This window comes from Xiphophorus couchianus, chromosome 11, assembly GCF_001444195.1.
Source record: "Xiphophorus couchianus chromosome 11, X_couchianus-1.0, whole genome shotgun sequence".
Taxonomy (NCBI): domain Eukaryota; kingdom Metazoa; phylum Chordata; class Actinopteri; order Cyprinodontiformes; family Poeciliidae; genus Xiphophorus; species Xiphophorus couchianus.
This window is the reverse complement of record NC_040238.1, coordinates 20,077,676-20,097,451: the sequence shown is the minus strand read 5'-3', so window position 1 is coordinate 20,097,451 and position 19,776 is coordinate 20,077,676. Positions and strand designations below refer to the sequence as shown.

Genomic DNA, 19,776 nt, shown 5'->3' with positions numbered 1-19,776 from the left:
AAAAAAAAAAAAAAAGGAGCACCACAGACAACAAGGAGGAGGAGAGCTTGTAGGAGAAACTGAAAGAACAATCAAGAGGAGGTGGTGTTGCACACAGACATCCAAGTGGAGACAGAGAAAGTGAGTCATATACCATAACGTTTCGGAACAAAACAACAAAAGCGACACAGTCAAACTAGAAACATAGGACAAGACAATAAATGTGTTGATTCAATTCAGATAACCCATAATACTGTTCACCTAGAGATGCACTTGGAAACAAAATAGAAGAATTAAGGAGTGAGGAAGAAGAGTATGACAAAAGGAAACATCAGGGTAGGTGGAATACTATAACAACAAAGAGGATATTGTTATATTATCCCACCCACCTTAATGCTGAGCTTTTAGGTGTGGCCACACCGTAGCCCTTAGAGTCGAGGTTGCCGCCAACTTTCATGGTGTCGCAGGGCTTCCGCTGCTCTATGTACTCATTCATTGTGGATTCGAGCAGAAAGGCAAACTTGCCCTTCGACTTCCGGACCCGGGAGACCCCGTCCGGTGTCGTCTTGACAAACACGGTGGGTTCGGCCGATTTCATGTACGACCACATTTTCTCATAAACGGCTATTTTGGAGCGCTGCATTCAAAGGGAAAAAGGAGAGAAGAAGATGGGAGGTTTAGTTGACGAAAGGCATGAAAACTGTCACACAAATCTGATGGAGACAGGAGCTGGCATTCAAAGTTGTCACAAAAATATAAAGACTATTTATAGAAAGGATAACTTAACCTAAGTAGAGCATTTAAAACAATTAAGTCTGTTTAAATAATGGATTAAGTTATTTTTTGCCGTGCTAACCGTATGTGCTGCTAACGGTGCTAACGCCGTTAGCACGGTAGCACCAACCGTCGCTGCCAACGGTTGGTAGTACCGTTGCTTAGCAGCAAGAGGGTCCTGGGTTCAAATGACAGCCTCGGACATTCATTTTCATGTTCTCCCCATGCAAGTGTGGGTTCTCTGGGGATACACTGGCTTTCTTTCCACTGTCCGAAATCATGCTTGCTGGATTAATTGGTCAGTCTAAAATTAGCGGTGAATGCGTGGCTGTTTGTCCCGTGTCTCTCTGTTGTCCTCTGTTGGATTGGCGATCAGTCACTGCAGCACAGAGGAGGTTGTGATTTGATTATTGCGTCTAGTCATGATCCTTGTAAAACTGCTTATAGAACCTCAATAACCAGCTTTAATATCTGATAAATACTGGTAAAAATCTGTTACTACTGATAGAGTCTGGTTTACGGTTCCCAACACTATTACATATTTTTACGAGAATATGGTACAGCTTGACTTTTGGAAATCTGCTGTGGAAGTTTATAGAGTTATAACAGTGTGGTAAAATTCAATCTTTAGCTGAGGAAGCACATGGGTAATTTATATTTTATTTGAACTTTTCACTAGAGTGTCCATAGCTGCTTCACATATCCTAGAGTCTCGTGAAGTAAACCTTGAACTAATCGCAATCATGTCTATCGGAGGAATGTTAGTATCAGCAGTTAGACATGCATGATTTTGGACTGTGGAAGGTCGAACCGGGAGAAATCCAGCAAAGACTTTCACAAAACACATAAACATTAATGCCTACCAACATATGAACATGAAATTAATCATGTTTTTTTCTTATTTTGGTTCTGCAAGTGTTATTTATTTTTTAATTTCAAAAGGCAGAAATGTGGGAAAGAAATTGTAAAAAAAAAAAAAAAAATCCCATGGAGAAAAAAATCTAACCTGATCGTAGGAATCTGATGGGTTTGATTCATGCACAGCCCTTAATGTCACCTTTCTGAGGTTCTGACTACATATGTTAGCTCCCCACTTAGCACACAGTACATCAGTTTTCTATTTACCTCTCACAGCATAATTCTGAAAGTCCATACTAGTAATTACAAGCAGCTGTAAACCAAAGTGAAAATAAGTGCTGCTGCTCCTTATGACCCCACTGAGGGCACTGGTATCACAGCAGGTATTCTAAATCATTAACACCATGCCATGATATCATGGATCGGGTCAAAGCCAGACGAGCAATGCGCTTGAACATTTCTGCATACATCAGCCTGACAGTTATCGCTCTCTCTCTTTTACATCAGAGAGGATTCACCGTTTGAATGCAAAGCACACAGCAGAGATATAGTGGGCTTTTAGCCAGCAGCCTGAAGTCGGACAATCTGGCAGCTCAGCAGAAGTAAACTCCAGACCCTGTTTAGTATCAATATTAATGGGCAGATGAGCCCTCCCCCGTCTCAGTTTATGCTCCGCCAGCAGGTGACAGCTGATGACACAATCATTCCATTTTCATATTTTTTTAAAGCCAATTATTCATAACGTCCTTGTCGGAGGAGTTTTTCATCATGTGCCTGCACCGTGCGTGAGAAGTTTTTATATTTTAACACAATGCATTTATCTTGTTCTAAAGTGCAGCTTAAAATGCAGCGTGAACATGTACGCTTATCCATAGTAGATATCCAACAAAACATCCTTATGAACATTTTTATAGTGTGTGACGGCAATAAACAATATTTTATAGATATACCTGTATATATATCTATAAAATATTGTTGAAGGTATGTGCTGCATTACGCTACAGTGGGTTACATCACAGTCAATATAAAAAGCATGGGATTGGATAAAGATGCTGCCATATTTCCACTAGTGAACTGGTTTTCATGATTGTTTTTCTGGCCATCTTGTATCTGACCCTGATAAATCTGACATTCTTTACCAAGTGATGAACGGTCAGATTTACTAAATTTATTTTAGTAACTCGTTTCACTTAGCAACATTAATTACATAGATTAACTATACACAGATTGATGTTTTCAAGCGTTTTTTCCTATTGATTGTGACTGCACCATGCAAGCCGACGTTCAGATGGCATCTATGATGGAAGATCAACCTGGGTCAGATATTATTTTGTTGGTTGGAACAACTTTGTATCGCTTACCAATTATAAAGTAAGGTGTGAATTTTAGGTTTCAATAGAAAATGATGACAGAAAGTGCTGTGCAAAAGTTTAAAGAACTGGTTGGGGACGTGATAATCTTAGTAATATTAATTTATTTTCCAAGTACACGGTGCCCTTTTATACCACAAATATGTTACCTTCAGTTGTTATAAAAATATTGTCGCTTAAAAGCTCAGTTTATAGAAATTTGGCTTCTGATTCCTTGAAATTGGACCTCTTCTCTCTTTAAGAACCTACTATCCTTTCTGATACTCCCCCTTCAATATGTCATTACTACATTGCTTCTCCCTGCCATTACTAAATGCTTTTAGGAGCGTTGTATTTAATAGGATGAGCTCAGCAGTTTCAGCTCAGCTGCTGCCACTAGTCTGAAGGAGCTTTGGGAAAATAGGTAGGAGATTTAAGGATTTCTCAAAACATGCATGAATGAGTCAAAGCAAAGCTCCAGGTATGTGTTTAATGAGGGAATAAAACACATACCTGTGTAAAACATTATCAAAATTATAAAACGTTATCAAACTTCTGCAAGTCAATTTTGCATAGTACTCTTTAAACTCCTGACGATTACCCAACTCAGACTTATTTTGATACAAGAACATATTATTGAATCCATGCCAAATGTTAAGTCAAATTTAAACCTCCAACGTTTCTGTAGTTTCCAGCACTGTTTTCTAAGGGCAGTCGTCTTTTAACACGTTTGACCCCTCCACTCTGAGACTGACAGCTTCACCTCTGTGGCCTAGTCAGCTGCCAGCTGGAGCTGCTACAGACGTGCACACCACAACCCCGATGACACTCAGTACGCTGCTAAAAATGGCCAGCGAGAGGCTGATCGCCAGTCACTGGGGAGCATGAGTACACAGCTGTCTACAATAGAGGAGAAAATAAAGAGGCTGCTTTAAACTGGGCTAACGTGACCTTCTGTTCTTGAATCTAGGCACCAAGAGGGAGGAGATGCGCCACAGAGTTAAATGTAAGCTTGAGTCCTCTCATATTTTAACATATGACAGCATTTTTTATTAATTTTTTTTTCTAAGCGGAGGGTCTCGTATATTTGCTGGCTCATTTGAAGCGTTTGATGGAGAGGAACCACGTCCTGTTTTCATCCAGGTTGCGGCATGAGTCAGCCCGACATCACGTCTCGCAGGTTAAAGCAAATGAAAACATCCGGGTGAGCTGACAAACCATGGCAGCTCGGTGTTGTGCACGGCAAAAATAAATAATTCATCAGACATGTAATGGATTTGTGGGCTCGGGCTAGTAAGTGAATCATTCTTGACATATGCACAATTTCAGTTCAGTGAAGTGTGCATGTAAACACACCTCACATGACAATAATGGCTGATGACAGGGCCTGGCCACAGTGTGAAAACAGCAGTACTCATTCTGCGGTGCACAAAGATGAACTGCTTGTCAGCAGCAGGATGGTCATCTGTGTGGAAAACCGCGTGACTCCTCGAGCTGTCAGACTCAGAACAACTGCTGAGAAACTTCCTCGCAGCCGCTGTTTTTCGCAGAGACAAAGCGACTGACAAATATTTCCAATTAATACCTGACTGAACCTCAACGTTGGATCTGACAAACTGCTGACGGCCTCTAGCAAAAGCAAAATTTACGTCTACGTCTAGTCAACCATTCAGGAAATGAACTGCCTTCTTCTCCTGCAGCTCCTAGTTGGTCTGTCAGCAGACGACAGAGATGAGAGTGATTCATGGCGCTGTGTATGTTTGTCACGCTACCCAAACAAAAACAGAGACGACAGCCCAAACAAAGCCGCCACGCTCTTACTGAAGTTAAATATTTATATGATAGCAACCGCTAGCTACATGCACGTTAATTATGAGTTAAAACTCATTTACTGCATTGCACTCGGTCAGAGAAGGCAAATAACTACAGCGGGTAAATTATAGTTTATGTAAAGCATGTCATGTTGATTTTGTCATTGTTATGTAAGATCAAGTTCTGCCATTTATGATTCCAAACAGGCGTTAAACTAATCGCCTTCGCTGTTTTGAAAAACTGATGTCATGGTATGTGATTCCTGTCTATGTTTCTGTTCATTTGGAAAATTTCACAGTGGAGTTTTTAACAGTGTCAAAGAGGATGAAAGATCACACATTACATGTAGTTTAAAGAAGCTACGACATGTAAAAAGTTTAAACCCCACAGAGGCTAAATTTCAACTTCAAAGCTTCATAAAACCCTGTGGGTTTAAAAAAAAAAAAAAATCCCCTTTAAAGACCGTGGCAAAAAGTAAAAGTCACAGTGAAATTACCATGTTAGTTATTTCCATTTATTATGCACCCGGAGCCTTATGATTTATCTGCATTAACTCAAGCATCTTCCTTGATAATTACCATGAAATTTCATAGCTGCTATCAATCATGAGACTTTTGATCTCCTAAATTCAAAAATTGTTTCTTAAAATGTCGATTCTCCCAGTCTGGCAGAAAAACTGCCTGACTCTTCTTGTTCCAGGCAAAGTCACAACATGTCTGTCAATTATCTGCTCATGAGGACCTTTAATAACCCACATCTTGCCAAACAGACACTTGATTAGAGCATTTCCTGACTTCAGCTGCTGCCTGTTGAGCTGATTTAGTGGGACGAGTCACTAAGAAGCCTCTACAATATTTCATTTCCAACTGTGAGGAAAGTTCCAACAAAACAAACAAAAGCCATTTGCAGACTAAAACACGTGTCGGTAATGTATAGTATGCAATTTTTTATCCAACTTGTTTCAGGAAATACAAGACACACTACTTTTTTCTATTTCTATGACATTTTTGGTTTTTCATCTTCAAGTTTCTTGTGATTATTCTTTAGCTTGAAAAATATTCAAATTAAAAGATTTCAGTAAAAAATAATCCTTAGTAAATATTCTGTACTAATACACTTTCAGCTAAAACCTTCAATTGTTGCTCTAACTGTTTGTTTGGAGTAGCCGTTAAGCTGAAAGGTGAACTTCTATCCCAGTCTCAAGGCAAACCTTCCCACCTCATCACTGCCACCATTTTGTTTCACTTTTGAGAGAGTGTTGGTTCCCTGATTAATGCTCTCTCCTCACAGGAAATAGACGTGTTTGGTGTGTTTTTTAGTCTTTTTGATGCTCTTTGATTTAATGACGCACATTGTCACATTTAAAAAAAATGCTATGTTAAAAATGTTTGGTTATTGACATAAAAATGATCTAAATACTGTAGACCTACGTATTTTATGGTTGGGGTTAGAACCTGACATGGAAGGCATTAAAAATGCTTTCATCTTTTATTTTTAGAATGGAATAAAATCATCCTAAATCCCCCAAACAGACTTTAAACGGATATTGCTTTCCATTGATTCAATTTGTTAGTACTTTTGAATTACAGCATAAGCGAGGTTCTAAGTTACATTTTCTTTTGCACAGTTGTAAAAAAAATGCTTCAGGTCACTCCTTCAGAACTTGGTTAACTTTGGCACTTAAATTCATCCTGCTTGAATGCCTTCGTTAAAGGCGTTGAGTCACAGTGATGTTACAAGTAGTCACATCCCTACCAATTAATTTCCTCTCTAAGTGGAGCTCCTTTAACAAAAAATAATAATAACAAATGACTTCTCTCTTGGAGTGTTTTTGAAAGCATTTGTTCATTTTACTATTCGAAGACTGGCTGTGTATTAAAATAAAAAGTCGTCTCTACCCAGCAGCAGACAATGAAACCCAACAGAAAGAAATCTGCTGCATTCCTGCTGTTTGGATCTCAGGAGAGGAGATTGGAAGATGTGATTATTTTTTTTATAGCTCCCAGTGGACTGATGTAAGCAATGCAAAATGCCCTCCAGATTGCTCCCAGTGTCTGAAGGAGAGCTTGGATTTTATATTTATCAAATGTCGCAGTCTCACTCCGAGCAATCGCACCACCAGAACGACAAGGGCTAAAAATAGAAACGGCTCTAAGCTGGACTCTGGATGTGAATGTCATTTCTATTTCCTAGGAACATGCGTCATCTAGGAGAAAGCACTTTTGTGAAAAGAAGCCTGCAGATTAGAGTCTTATTTTTGAGTTGTTCAAACTTTGTTTTCATCAGAAGGAGCGACTCTGATCGGACTGAGACATCTCAGTTTACACACTTCTCTGTGTATTTTTTATTATTTTCAAAATGACATAACTTTCTAAAGTATGAACTGCAGTTTGTGAATACACTGCAAATCTTACTGAGTAATTTTTGCCTAATTTCTAGTACAAACATCTTAGTTCACAAAACTTTCAAAGACCCTTTCAGCAAGATATAGGAGCTTGTTTTAAGACAATAAAGTAATAGTCCCATTGGCATATTTTTTCACTTAAAACAAGACACATTTCCCAAGCTATAAGTGAAAAAAGTACATCTTTAAAAGTCAACATTATGGAATTACTGATTTAAAATAAGCTCTTTTCTTACAGAAAATTTAGTTTCAAGCTAGTATTTGTCTTTTTTCTTAAGGTATTTCCACTAGAAACTAGACAAAAGCAATACTTAGTAAGATTTTGTATTTTTGCATATTCTATTTGCATCTGTGCTCTTTCTTGAAAAAATATTCAAGACCCTTACTTAATTAGGTTTGTGCAATTTAATCTCAGTTTAAATGAATCTGTTCTGTGAAGTCATTAGAAGTTTGTTGGCGGACATTGGAGGACAAGATGGATGGTGAAAAATACAAAGCAATCCAAAAAGAAACTCTGTTAGAGGCTGCAAATGACTTGACCTCAACATACAGTCAGATCTGCAATGGAAGGATTTGAATCAAAGCATATTCAAATTCAAAAATACTTTCTGGATACCAAAGGAAAAAAAAATGCTGTTGTAACTCATATTAATTCAAATTCTTCAAAGGGTTATTCTAAATAGTGATGGCTGTTGGCAGGAGAGCTCTCCAGTAGCGGCCTGTATTACAGTGAATTTGAAGAAACCTCTGACTGAAGACACCTTGCTTTCCCAAGACAGTCTCATGAAGAGGATGGCCAGAGTTGTCCAGAAATATCTTGATTTTATTAGGAATCCTTTATTGAATCATCTCCAAGTCCAGACGTAAACCAAACAAAGAATCAGTGCCAAGAGTCGAAAACTGACCTCCACAGAGGTTTTCTCTACAAACTGAATGAGCCTGAGCTATTTTGTAAAGAAAATGGCCATAAATTTCAGTATCTAAATGAGCAAAGCATATCCTGAAAGACCTGCAGCTGTAACTCCTCAAAAAGGTAGTTGACAAGTGACAAAATATGAAAAGGTTGCATGACTACCTTTACAAGTTGCTGTGCGTCTGAGGTGGGTTTAATAACTATATTTGCATTTCAGCAGCACTCCAGAGAAATGTAAAATAGAAATGAGTGTGCATATTAATGGGAAAGCTAATCAAACTTTGGTTTATGACTCCACAGACAGGCTCATGAGGGAGCGTAATTGTCCCAGATTCATGGCAGAAATAATCCTATTGTACGGGCGAGAAAAAAAAAGTTAATTTGAAGAAACCAAAGTTAATCTTGTGAATAAAATGCATTGTGGACACACCGTTTGCAGGCCTTCTCTTCTAAACTTTGTATCATCATTTAGTTGAATGTAACGACAGCAGGACCGAGGTTCAGCTCTATAAAAATCATCTTAGCTTTTCATCCCAAAGTAAATCGCTGATCAAGGCAAATGCTTGTAATTTTATTTCAGCTGTTTTCTCCTATGGTAAAGTGTAATTTTACTTCATAAAACCACATTTATGATGAACTGAACTAATCAGTTGAAACTGTAGTAAAACTTTCTTTGGCTTCTGGACTTTGAAAGTGCTGTATGAAGTAAAAAGAAAAATACAGTCCTAGGCTTTTTTTATTGATTATACTTCAATCTGCTACGTGGCAGGTAATAAATCAAAACCCAAAGGAAAGCTCAAGAGACTCTGAGCTTCTGGCACGAACCGGGTTAGACCGGGCCTATCTATACGCAGCGTGGGGATTGCTGGCTGAGACACTCACCCTAAAGAACTCCTTAGTTGAGCCAGAGTCTAGCGTGCCGTAGGCGATTTCCGTCTGCTTGGCCAGATCCTCTGCACTCTCGATGGGAGAGACCATCCTCTCCACGGTGAGGAAGGCAGCCAGGTTGGCCGTGTAGGAAGAGATGATGATGAGGGTGAAGAACCACCACACTCCCCCGACAATACGGCCCGACAGAGACCTGGGATGAGGAGGAGGAAGAGAAGCAGACATGAGAGCAGAGTGCTCGGATCTACATGAGGAGGAAGGGATCACTTCCCATCATGTCCGTCAGATCAGAACTGACTCAATCCATAAACAACTGAACAATAAAACCACATTTTCTCTGGTGGCCAATGCAGATATTAATAACATGCTAACAATCAGCTAAATACTGCCGCCTGGACAGATGATTCTTATGTTGAGAGCAATATCAAGTCTCATTAACTCGATGTGACTGTTTCTCAATGTAGTTTTCAAAGGTGTGAAATGCCCCGAGACGGAGCAGATGACCGGACTTCAGCCCAGGGAAGTTCTTTCAGTAGCCGTGACATTTGAAAACAGAATAAAAAGAATAAGATCTCAACCTGGTAAAACACTAGCTTTATGTAAAACGCTCCGTATGAAACCTACCGAGGCCCAATCAGCACATCATGAAATCGCCGGCTTGGTTTATTATTTATGAACGACTAAAGAACAAAACTGGTCAAATATTAAATACAAATATTAAGACCTTGCTTTACGGCGACCACATTCACAACGTAGCACATTGATGACTCTATTGCTTATATACATTTTTAATGATTGCCCACAGTAGGGAGGTTAGAAAAAAAATACGTTGAAGGTCATCCTCATTTCTTCTATTACTTCTCTAACAGAGAAATTGAAAATTCTAATCTGAGCATTTCTGATTAGCATTTTTGTTCAAACGTCCAAGTTTGTTTCACTCAGTTGCTTTTAAAAAAAGGTGTAGAATATTTTTAAAAACGGCAAAGTTTTTTTTGTTCCAAAGAAGGTAATTTTCTGAACTTATTGGACCTTTTAGCTTAAAATGGCTCACCATCAAGGAAAAATACTATAGCCACTGCGCATAGAGAGAACTTAAAGACAGAGTTTGTCACATATTTGTAAGAACAAAAACAAACATGGAACAATTAGATTATTTGATAATTGCATAAAGTTACAGAATCAACATCCGTCTTTACAGAACATATGACCTCTGCCATCTTTCCCAAGAATATAAACATAATTCATAAGGTAATATGAAAATATCTGATAAACCTGGTTATTTACTGTTTAAAATGATTGGGAAAGAAACAAAATATGTTAAATCCTTCTTCTAGAATCCTCTAGAAGAAGTCAACACAAGCAAGGTTATAACAAATGAAGAAATAGCTGGGTGGAAATGTGAAGGACTGGATGAAAATGCAGCACATGATGTCTTTTTAATACAACAATGAGGGTTGTTTTTGTTCACACAAAATACTTCATATGCGCCAAGATGATGACCGTAAAATGAGACATGCAGCAAAAACACGGTAGCCCTCCAAGAATCGTGAGGAGTTCAAGCTGGTGTCTTGGATGAATCGCAATGACCTCAGTGCATTTTACAGCCCTCAGTATGGTGGATATAAGTTATTTTGTGGATGGAGGTCATCACTGCCAGCATGCAAATCCAAAACAAATGAGTAAACAGAGGAGGAAGGCTTCTTGCTCTGAGAGGAGAGGGCAACGGAGTGGAGCATGAGATTAAGTGGACAGGAGAAAAAGCAACGCTCAAAATAACCCATATGCACCGCTGCAGGATGGAAATGCATGTACGGGACTATAAAATGCAATGAGATGATGTGATATGAAAAGGGCATCTGAGAAGTGGTGGAGAATAAACACAACAACCAACCTTGGTGAGATATCGCATCCTTGCTGCATGAAGGCGCCCAGGGAGAACCACAGGCTATTAAAAATCCCAAAGTCGTTTGGAGGGTCAGGGGGGCTCTGAGGGTCTTTGGCCTCATCGTTCTCATCCAAGTGCCACTCATAGGGGCTGAAACGGCTCACCAGGAAGAGTACCACGCTCACGCCGATATAGGCAAACACTATGCACATCCAAATCTCATAGGCCAGTGGGTCCAGGAAGGAAAACACGCCTGGCTTGGACTTTTGAGGCTTCTTAATCATAATAGAGATTCCCAAGCTCATGAAGGGTTTAGAGAAGTCTATCACCTCCTCCCGTACCAACGTAATGGTGAGAGGAGCCACGGCTATGTCAGCTCTCTGTAAACATGGAAGCAGGAACATCAGGAGGGAGTTAGACTTGCAGGAGAAACCATGAAAAAAAAATCAAGCACGGCTTTAAATATTAATCGCTTCAAGGAAATATCGATTAAACACAAAACCAAACCAATGCAGCTTTACAATGCATTCACAGAGTAAAAAGCGTGGACCTGCAGAAATGCAGCAATTAAGTATATATTGAATAACAGACATGTTAAAAAGCCGGTCGGAGCAAATCTGCCATTTGGAAATGAGTCACTCAGCATTTGTGTTGGTTAATGTCTTTGTCTCAATCCAAATCTCTGTCGTGAATCAAAGCGAGAGTCGGAAAACAGAGGAGGGGGAGCTGATGCAAGCAGTTCATAAATCCAGAACCTGCCTTGAAAGATCCTCTGCAAAACCCCTCAGACATGCAATTAGTATTAGAGACCGCACTGACAAATGCTGAACATGAAGTCAGTCAAAAGCTGCTTTCCATTGGCTATTCATCAGCTGTGGAGCTGATAAACAGCAATAAAATGTACCGATGATACAGAGGTCTCCTCATAGCCATTTTAATTACAACAAAGGGGCATCTCTGTCTAAATTACTAAAACGGACATTGACACAACTGCAGACGCTAGAGAGCCAGATCAGGAATTCTGCAGTGACAGTTTGCCTGCACATCTTTTTTACAGTCTCCTTTTCTGAGTTGGATTTCCAACATTAGTCATTCAGTGGCTGAGGTCTCATAAAAGATGCATTTCATTTTTTTAGAGCCAGTTCAATTGTAAGTTATTCCTGAGCTGCACGATAAGAACCGCTCAGTAGATTTTAGGGTTCAGAGTTCAAAAAGGTTTTACATAGAAGTCAATCACTAGTAGACAAAATGAATGTACTTCTACAGACCTTTTCATGGAATGTGTGAACATTATTGAATTTACTAGTATACCAATGCCACATCTTCGGTCACCTTGAAGCTGACCATCAGACATAATAGTGGAGGACGTGGATAAAGTATAAAGTTTTGTCATGAACATAATTAATATTACGATGCCAAGTGTACTCTGTTATGTGATAGAATATGGAACAGTTCCAGTTCATTTTCAAGTCATGAAAGCTTGATTGAAAGTCAGTACTACACTGAGAATAAAACTGGACTACTTGAACTGCTCAGGATTTTTCTATAAAGAGGAATTCTCATGCAACACAAAAATATTGACATTCCAACACACAGTTCAGTGCTTTTGTGTCACAGACCAATATTAAATAAGTATTGCATAAATCTGTACTGGAGGATTTCCATGGCTTTCAAAGGCTTTTCGTTTATACTTTTTTTTACAAATAAAAATCTGTCCTGCTAATGACCTGATGATTTGATCCAGGCGTGTTGAAGCCAAGGCACATCTGGCTTCAACACACCAGATGTGCCTTTAAGGGTTGGTAGGATACCAAGTTCCACATCCCTGGTCTAGGTGGACAATCAAGTTTGGGAAAGTTTGTGCTCTTTCAATTTTCAGTTGATGGGTTGAACAGAGCTCTGTCAGATGTTCAAAGTTTGGGATACTGTTTTGTCACTTAACAATGCTGCAAACTTCTCAACTTTATCCCTCAACCATCTGCTCTGTTCTTGTGTCAAAACAGCTGGATTTATACTGAGAAAAAAACTGCAAAAATATGGACTATTAACTTATAAGGCGACTTCTGAAGACGTCTGATTACACTTGAGTTTAATTAGGAATATTAGGGTAATTCATGTTATTATTATATAAAAAGTAAACCATGCATCACATATTTTACCACATACTTCTGGATTACGTAATGTTCTGTCAAATAAAATTCCAATTAAATAAATTGTCCAATGGGTATGAATACCTGTGCAAAGCACTATGACAAAATCACATGTTGTTTTTCAGCATTGTAATTGTTTGGTTTGGCATTTACTGACTTGAATTTCTCTTTTAAAAACCAATAAATAAGGCAGGCAGACACTCACCCCATAAACCAGTTCACCCACCATCCCGTTCCACGTCTTGGTGTCCGGGTCTCTGGCTCCGTATTTTCCATCTGGCACTATCGACAGCTTATATTTTATCCCCACATGCTTTGCAATTTCAGAAGCTAAATCGACACAGTAGCCTTCATATCTGTCATTGCCGTCCATCTGCATATAGTTTTTCTTGTACATCACATACGGCGCTTCCTGTTAATTAGACATAGTTTTGAGTTCACGGTGAAAGCAACAGCACATCCACAGCGGCCAGAGTTCATGGGTCGCACAAGGCCTAAATTGGTAAATAAGCATGCATGCATGCAAGGCAAGGCGAAAAACACAAAAACAATTGTGGGACACATAAAAAAAAAGTTCAAACACTTCTCAGGCATGTTACAAAGGGACAGGACATGAATGAGCGAGCAGGATGAGGGATTAGGTTGTTGACCTTGGTCATGCTATCTAAATGTGTGGAAATGCTTATTGGACAAAGGGTTGCATGTAGATTGTAGGACGAGCTGAATGGAGCACATTTCCAGTTCATAAAGTAACCGTCAGTGACATCCGAGACATTAAAGTCATTTCAACTTATAGAACATGCATTTGCTCGAGTAACCACTGGTAGCCACATCAGAGTATCTCCACCACAGCATTCTAAGAGAAGTAATTGTCTGTCTGCTTGTTGTCTAAACTACATAGTTTGAAAGATACACATCACCACTGCTTGTAAGATTTAAAGAAAACATCTTTTTACCCCAAATTGTAAAACATGTTAGCCATTAAAGATGAATCAATGTCACCTTGAGGTCTTAATCAACAGGGATTTACTGTATCACATGGCATGTACATGTTTTTCAGAGGTTATTTGACCCAAGAGACCGGCTATCACATTCCACATCTGCTGATGTGGAACAGTTTTGCACAAGTGCTTATAAAGCAACATGAAAGAATTATCTTTCATCGAATATGTGTCATTCTTTAATGTTATGAAGAGTTGAAAAAGCAACGTGAAGTCAATGAGATGACTGTGATGTGTCTAAAATAACAGCTGTCTTTGTTTAAATCAAAAGCATGCCTGACAGACAATAATGCAATGGCACTACATTACTACTTCTTCTCTCTCTCACTCTGAATAGCACTTCCACTCTAGCTGAGTTGACAATGAGTTTTCAGAGGCTGAAATGGGAATGTGTGACTATTACATTCTGAATTTGCCTAAGATGCAGACAAAATAGACAAAGTCAGAAGGAACGAGAAAGCCATGGTTTTAAATGTACGATAAGGAGCACCTTATCGTACATTTAAAAATGGCTAATGATTTCTAACCTAAAGCTAATGTCGCTGCTAGCGCTGTGTCTGGTCCTCATCCTGGTCTATTTAAAAAAAAAAAAACAACTAACCCTCCCTTACCTACTGATCATTTTAACTCTACGTAAACCACCATCACTGACAAATTACTTAATGAGGCGGAAAGATTTTTACTTACGTACGCACTGAATGTGAATAAGATGATGTCTATCTTTATAGTTAGTCTTTACCAAAGCCGTTATTGTGATGTCACTACTACAACAGCCCACTGTAATATAAAAAAACCAAAATGCTTTGGCACCCACACGGATACAGTTGAAACACTCTTTGTGAGTCGACTGTTTCAACATGTAGTGAGTGGATGGAAAGCAACTGAAAAGTAAAATAATTCTACCCTCCCAGGACAGATTGCAACAATGGACACCTTGACCTTGAGTGGCAGAAATCTTATGGTGAAACACTTAGAACCTGCTTTGAGAGTGAGTACCATAATAGTAGTGACCACAATTGTTCGGTTTTCCACAGAAGAGGATTCGTTGGTGACCTGCTGATCCATAATATATACAAATTTTTCGTACTCATTCCAGTAGCCGATCTGAAAAAGTGACACAGAGGGTTCACAGTTATCACAGGAAGTGGAAAGCACATTTTGCAGTGGGCTGATTCCCACTGTCAGGATGATCCAAGGTTTTAGAAAATTATTTTTAAAAACCATAAAAGTTTTTTGTCATAGCATTTTAATGATTTCAAGTCTTTCTACTGATAAGTAAGGTTTTCGTTTGTTGTATGGAGCATGAAGTGATGCACCTTTGACCCTTCCCCACATGTTTCTGCACATTCCCAGTTACCTGGCTTAAAGAAGGCTATCAGACTTTTCCCTCGCTGACTCGCTAATAAGCGACAGTGGAGCAGCTTGTTGCACTTGTGTTACTTTATAATAGCACAAAGAAAAGTGATATTTTGAAAAATTGTATAAAACATATTGCTGTTTATATTTCTGCTCATGTCAATTCTAAATATTCACGCATATCATAATTATTGTTATATTACTTTAATTGGATTTGGAATAAGCTAACTGTTGTGTTTCGATTTTAACTTAAATCAATTGTTATAATTTTTTTTTTAATTCAAGGTCAAATATGTTAAAAAAGCATATTTTCAAACAATTGTTTATTATCCCGATGTGCTGTTCAAGGTAAAAACAATGAATTTCAGTAAAAGCGACAGAAATCTGTGTAACATGAGTATCAACTTAAAAAAGCCAGGTGACGTTAACATACAAATACTTGTAGGTAAATAAATAATTATGATTAAAGTCACTAATCACTGTGTGTCTCTGTGGAAACTTGTATTATTAGAGGTTCTCATGCCTGCTGTGGCGCCACCAAGCATGTAAAGTGTTGTTCCGCTCCGAGTGTACAGCTGGAGACAGTTTGGTTTTCCTTGATTTATGATTTAATAAAAAGCTTGTAGCTGCACTCCTCACTTCACCTAGGCTACACTTCAGCAGAGTAGGAGTAATCTATTCCTGGCTCAGCAAATGTTCTCTTACATAACAAGAAACCAGCACCACTAAACCAACCAAACATGAATAAAATTAATACCAGTGAGGAAAAACCCAAGATATATATATATATATATATATATGTATATATATATATATACATATATATATATACTGCTCAAAAAAATAAAGGGAACACTTTAAGTGTTAAACACCTGTTTAAGTGTTCCCTTTATTTTTTTGAGCAGTGTATAATGCCTTATATAGCAAGTGTAGTCATTCTGTTTTACTTTAACGATACCATGCAACAGAGAGCATCATTGGACATAAAAATGGCCTTGTTCCGTCTTACCCTGAGATGATTCCGGTAGCTGCATTGTTTATTTCAGATTTCTTTTTTCTCCGGTGGAAATAATACACTGCAGACACTCTGTTGTCACTGCATATCATCTCACACTGAGACGGGACATGAGGGGGCTGCTGATGTACGACGTCTTGTGAGCTGAGCTGCACAGACATTATGGGGCCGCTCCCTTTTGCTGTCAGCTTCTGTGGGGCCTTCAGGGTCATAGAGCTACTGTAGCTACGCGCTAGAGTTAGCATCTTCTAGACAGCACTGTTCATGCCTTTGGCCTGCCTAATGTTTAATATCCCAAACACAACCACTGAACTCAAAACCAATGGCTAAAATGTAATTAATGTGTGTAAAGGTTCAACCTAAATATGTCTTTGAATTCACATATGGATTTGTTGGACGGTCTCAATGCTAACTGTTGATTGTGGCTTACAGGCAAACCGTTGGCAAGCTGACTTTATTCTACAGCAGCCCTGTCAGTGCTATAAAGAAGCTGTCCAGCATGTTAACTAACAAGCATTGACGTCTGTTACAGATGTCAAGTTAACAAACTAAATGGCTTTTCCAAATGAGTGCAGCTCCTAGTAGCAGGCGTTTGTTTGCTAGCTCCTCATAGCAATCCCAGGCTCAAGGTCCAACCTTGTGGGCAAAATGGAAAAGCTCCAGCTGAATGTTAATGTGAGCTGAAGTTCTTAACTCATGCCTACATTTGTGGGTAACAATGGCAGCATACTATTTTTTCTATTGAGTTTTAGATAGAGAGAAAATATACTTTTATGTTTGGACACTGTACATTTGATTTAAAATGCAAGATTTGCTTTGACTTTCAGTTCCCCAAAATAGGAGCAGCGGCAAATTCTTTACATGCACTCTATCAAAAGACACACGGCATAACCTTTAGACTATCTGACCTAAAAAAACAACTTTTGACACTAAGCAAGTAAAGTTGGCAAGTTAGTTACAAATCGGCTAATGGTAATTACAATGGTGTAATTATATAATAATTATATCAGCAGTGATTTTTTTAAAATTGTGCACAAACTAAAGGCTCTTTATTAAGTGTGAAGTTATGCTACTGCAATAAAAACGAATTAATTTTAAGATTGTTTGCACATTATTTCAGAAACAAACAATACTGATTATTAAGCTCTACCTGTAAATGAGTTTCATATGGAAGAAATTGCTGTTAAAACTGCATTTGTAAGCTTAGTTAAACAATATCACATGCAAATGTGTTCACTAATCAAAGCTAAATGTGGTTGCAGAAAAATATTATGGTGTGAAAGCTATTCTTTGGGCTGGGTAGAATACTCTCTATTAATAATTTCTATTTTTGTTCTACACCAGGCTATTGTTTTTAGCTGAAAGGAAAATTTCCAAATCAAAATCTTTGAGGAAATTGCATCTCAGGTGTCACAAGAAGGATTTGCAAGACTGAGCTACAGCCAGCAGCTGTAAAGCTAGTAAGGAAAGAGAAAACAAACCACAGTGGTGTCCTACACTTCCTTCTATTCATGACTCGATGCACACAGTGCTGATAGTTATATCATATGCTGGTCCTTCAAGAAACAAACTCATTTAGAATTAATTAAATTATGATTGTTTTTGACGCTACGTGCTCACTTACCCTCCTGGGACCTTTGGGCTTCATCTCGTACACATCAATTGTGTAATTAGACCGTCGCCCAAATGTGTCAAACTGGATGTTTCCTGTCATACCTGGTACTTGAACCTGCCGTTGTACCAAGAAAACAATTATCACACCTGTTCTGAGCACACAGCAAGAAGGCAAACACTCAGCCTGGCAGAAAATGTTATACGAGACTCAGCATGTTTTGTTATGGCACATAAAAAAAATGATAATAATGTTTCCATTTGCAGCAGAGGTCTATCAAGAGTTGTTATTTGTAAGTCTTCCCTTGCGATAAAAGTAATGGCACCAGACATAATCAAACACAAAAAGTTAAGAAATAGACATTCAGAATGTATCAGAAGTGAAGACAAAGCTTCTCCTCAGTCCTACCATTTTGAGTGCCCTCTCTATGTCGATGCCTTGGCTCCAAGGCACAGCGGGATTGGCGAGGCAGTCGCCAGCACTTCCTCTGCGTGACACGTCTACTCGCTGGCGCCGAAGATACCGGAAGGCCTCCGCGATCACAAGGATGGCATCATGGGTCAGTGCTGATGTGTACTGAGAGAAAGACCAAACGAGAACCTTAAAGCAAGACGTGACGTCACAGTGACCCAACGCAGCGCTGCACCATCACAGCGAGTGGCTACAAGTACAGTGCACTGAAACAGTATTCATACAAAAAGAACATTTTCACACTTTGTCTCATGACAACCACAGAATTGGAAAAAAGCAACAAGTTTTCATTTTATTTTTTGTTGTGTATTATGTGTCTGTTTTTATGTCTGTCAATCAACACATAATTGTGCTAGGGAAAGGACACAGGGTTTACAAAATTGATTACCAATGAAAGTCTGAAGTGTTGTATTTACTTTGATACCCCTAAATAAAAATCCAGTCTGACCTACTTCCTACAGAAGTCTTCAGCAGAGCAACAACCCTAAACGTACAATCAGAGTTACAATGCAGTGGTTTATATTAATGCACGATTATGTGCTTGACTGATCCACTAAATTTGAGAATTGAAAATTTAAATCCACAGTTGCTTTCTAACTTGATTTTGTCAGGATCTGTGTTTTTCTGTGTTTATTTAGAGTTTTCTGTGTCCTTGAGTCTCTTCGTTGTCCTGTCCTCCCCTTGATTGTTCCCAGGTGTGTCTCGTTTCTGTGATTACCCGCCCATGTATTTAACTCCACCTGTGTTCCTTGTTCCTCGTCGGGTCCTTGTCGTTGTATGTCGTTGTCAATGTCTAGTCGTCGTGTCCATCTGCCTGCTGCTCGTTGTTTGGACTGTGTTCCCGTCATTAAAATCATCATTTTCATTTCTACCTGGGTCTCAAGCGTCTGCCTCACCACCTCACACCGCACCGCTTCATGACAGAAGGACCCGACCAGACCGAACGGTGAGGCACGCTATTTTTACTTTTCATCATGGACCCAGTGGAGTTAAAGGAGCTGACGGAAACGATCAGCGAGTATGAGGAGGCTATGGCCAAGCCGTACGCTGCCGGCCGACGCCTCGGTTTCGCCATCCGCTTGGGACTGTTGCTGGACTACTGGGTTCCTCGTTTTCCGCACCCGGGGTTGGTGGAGTTGCAGAGGGAGGCAGAGTGGGAGCGTAAGGCGGCCCTAGCCGTCATGGCTGGCGAACCTCTGCCTCCCAAGCCGCACAGTTTCTCCGCCAGCCCAGATCCCGCTCCAGTTCCGGGACCAGCAACTCCAGCCAGCGTTCCAGCCGGCGCCCCCGAGGCCGTTTCAGCCGGCGC

At 39.4% G+C, this 19,776-nt stretch overlaps 1 protein-coding gene across 5 annotated transcripts in view; it reads right to left on the bottom strand.

Annotated features, from left to right (window-relative positions):
• The window catches only part of gria3a (glutamate receptor, ionotropic, AMPA 3a), an 87,806-nt gene that overhangs the window by 12,369 nt on the left and 55,661 nt on the right, over window positions 1-19,776 (bottom strand). For all 5 annotated transcript variants that reach the window (XM_028030992.1, XM_028030993.1, XM_028030990.1 and 2 more), the window contains 7 exons: window positions 18,405-18,572; window positions 18,009-18,113; window positions 15,010-15,117; window positions 13,218-13,424; window positions 10,869-11,242; window positions 8,972-9,170; window positions 369-616 (listed from right to left, as the gene is read on the bottom strand). In XM_028030992.1, the coding sequence (XP_027886793.1) occupies window positions 369-616; window positions 8,972-9,170; window positions 10,869-11,242; window positions 13,218-13,424; window positions 15,010-15,117; window positions 18,009-18,113; window positions 18,405-18,572 (1,409 nt within the window). The remainder of the gene's footprint in view (window positions 1-368; window positions 617-8,971; window positions 9,171-10,868; window positions 11,243-13,217; window positions 13,425-15,009; window positions 15,118-18,008; window positions 18,114-18,404; window positions 18,573-19,776) is intronic.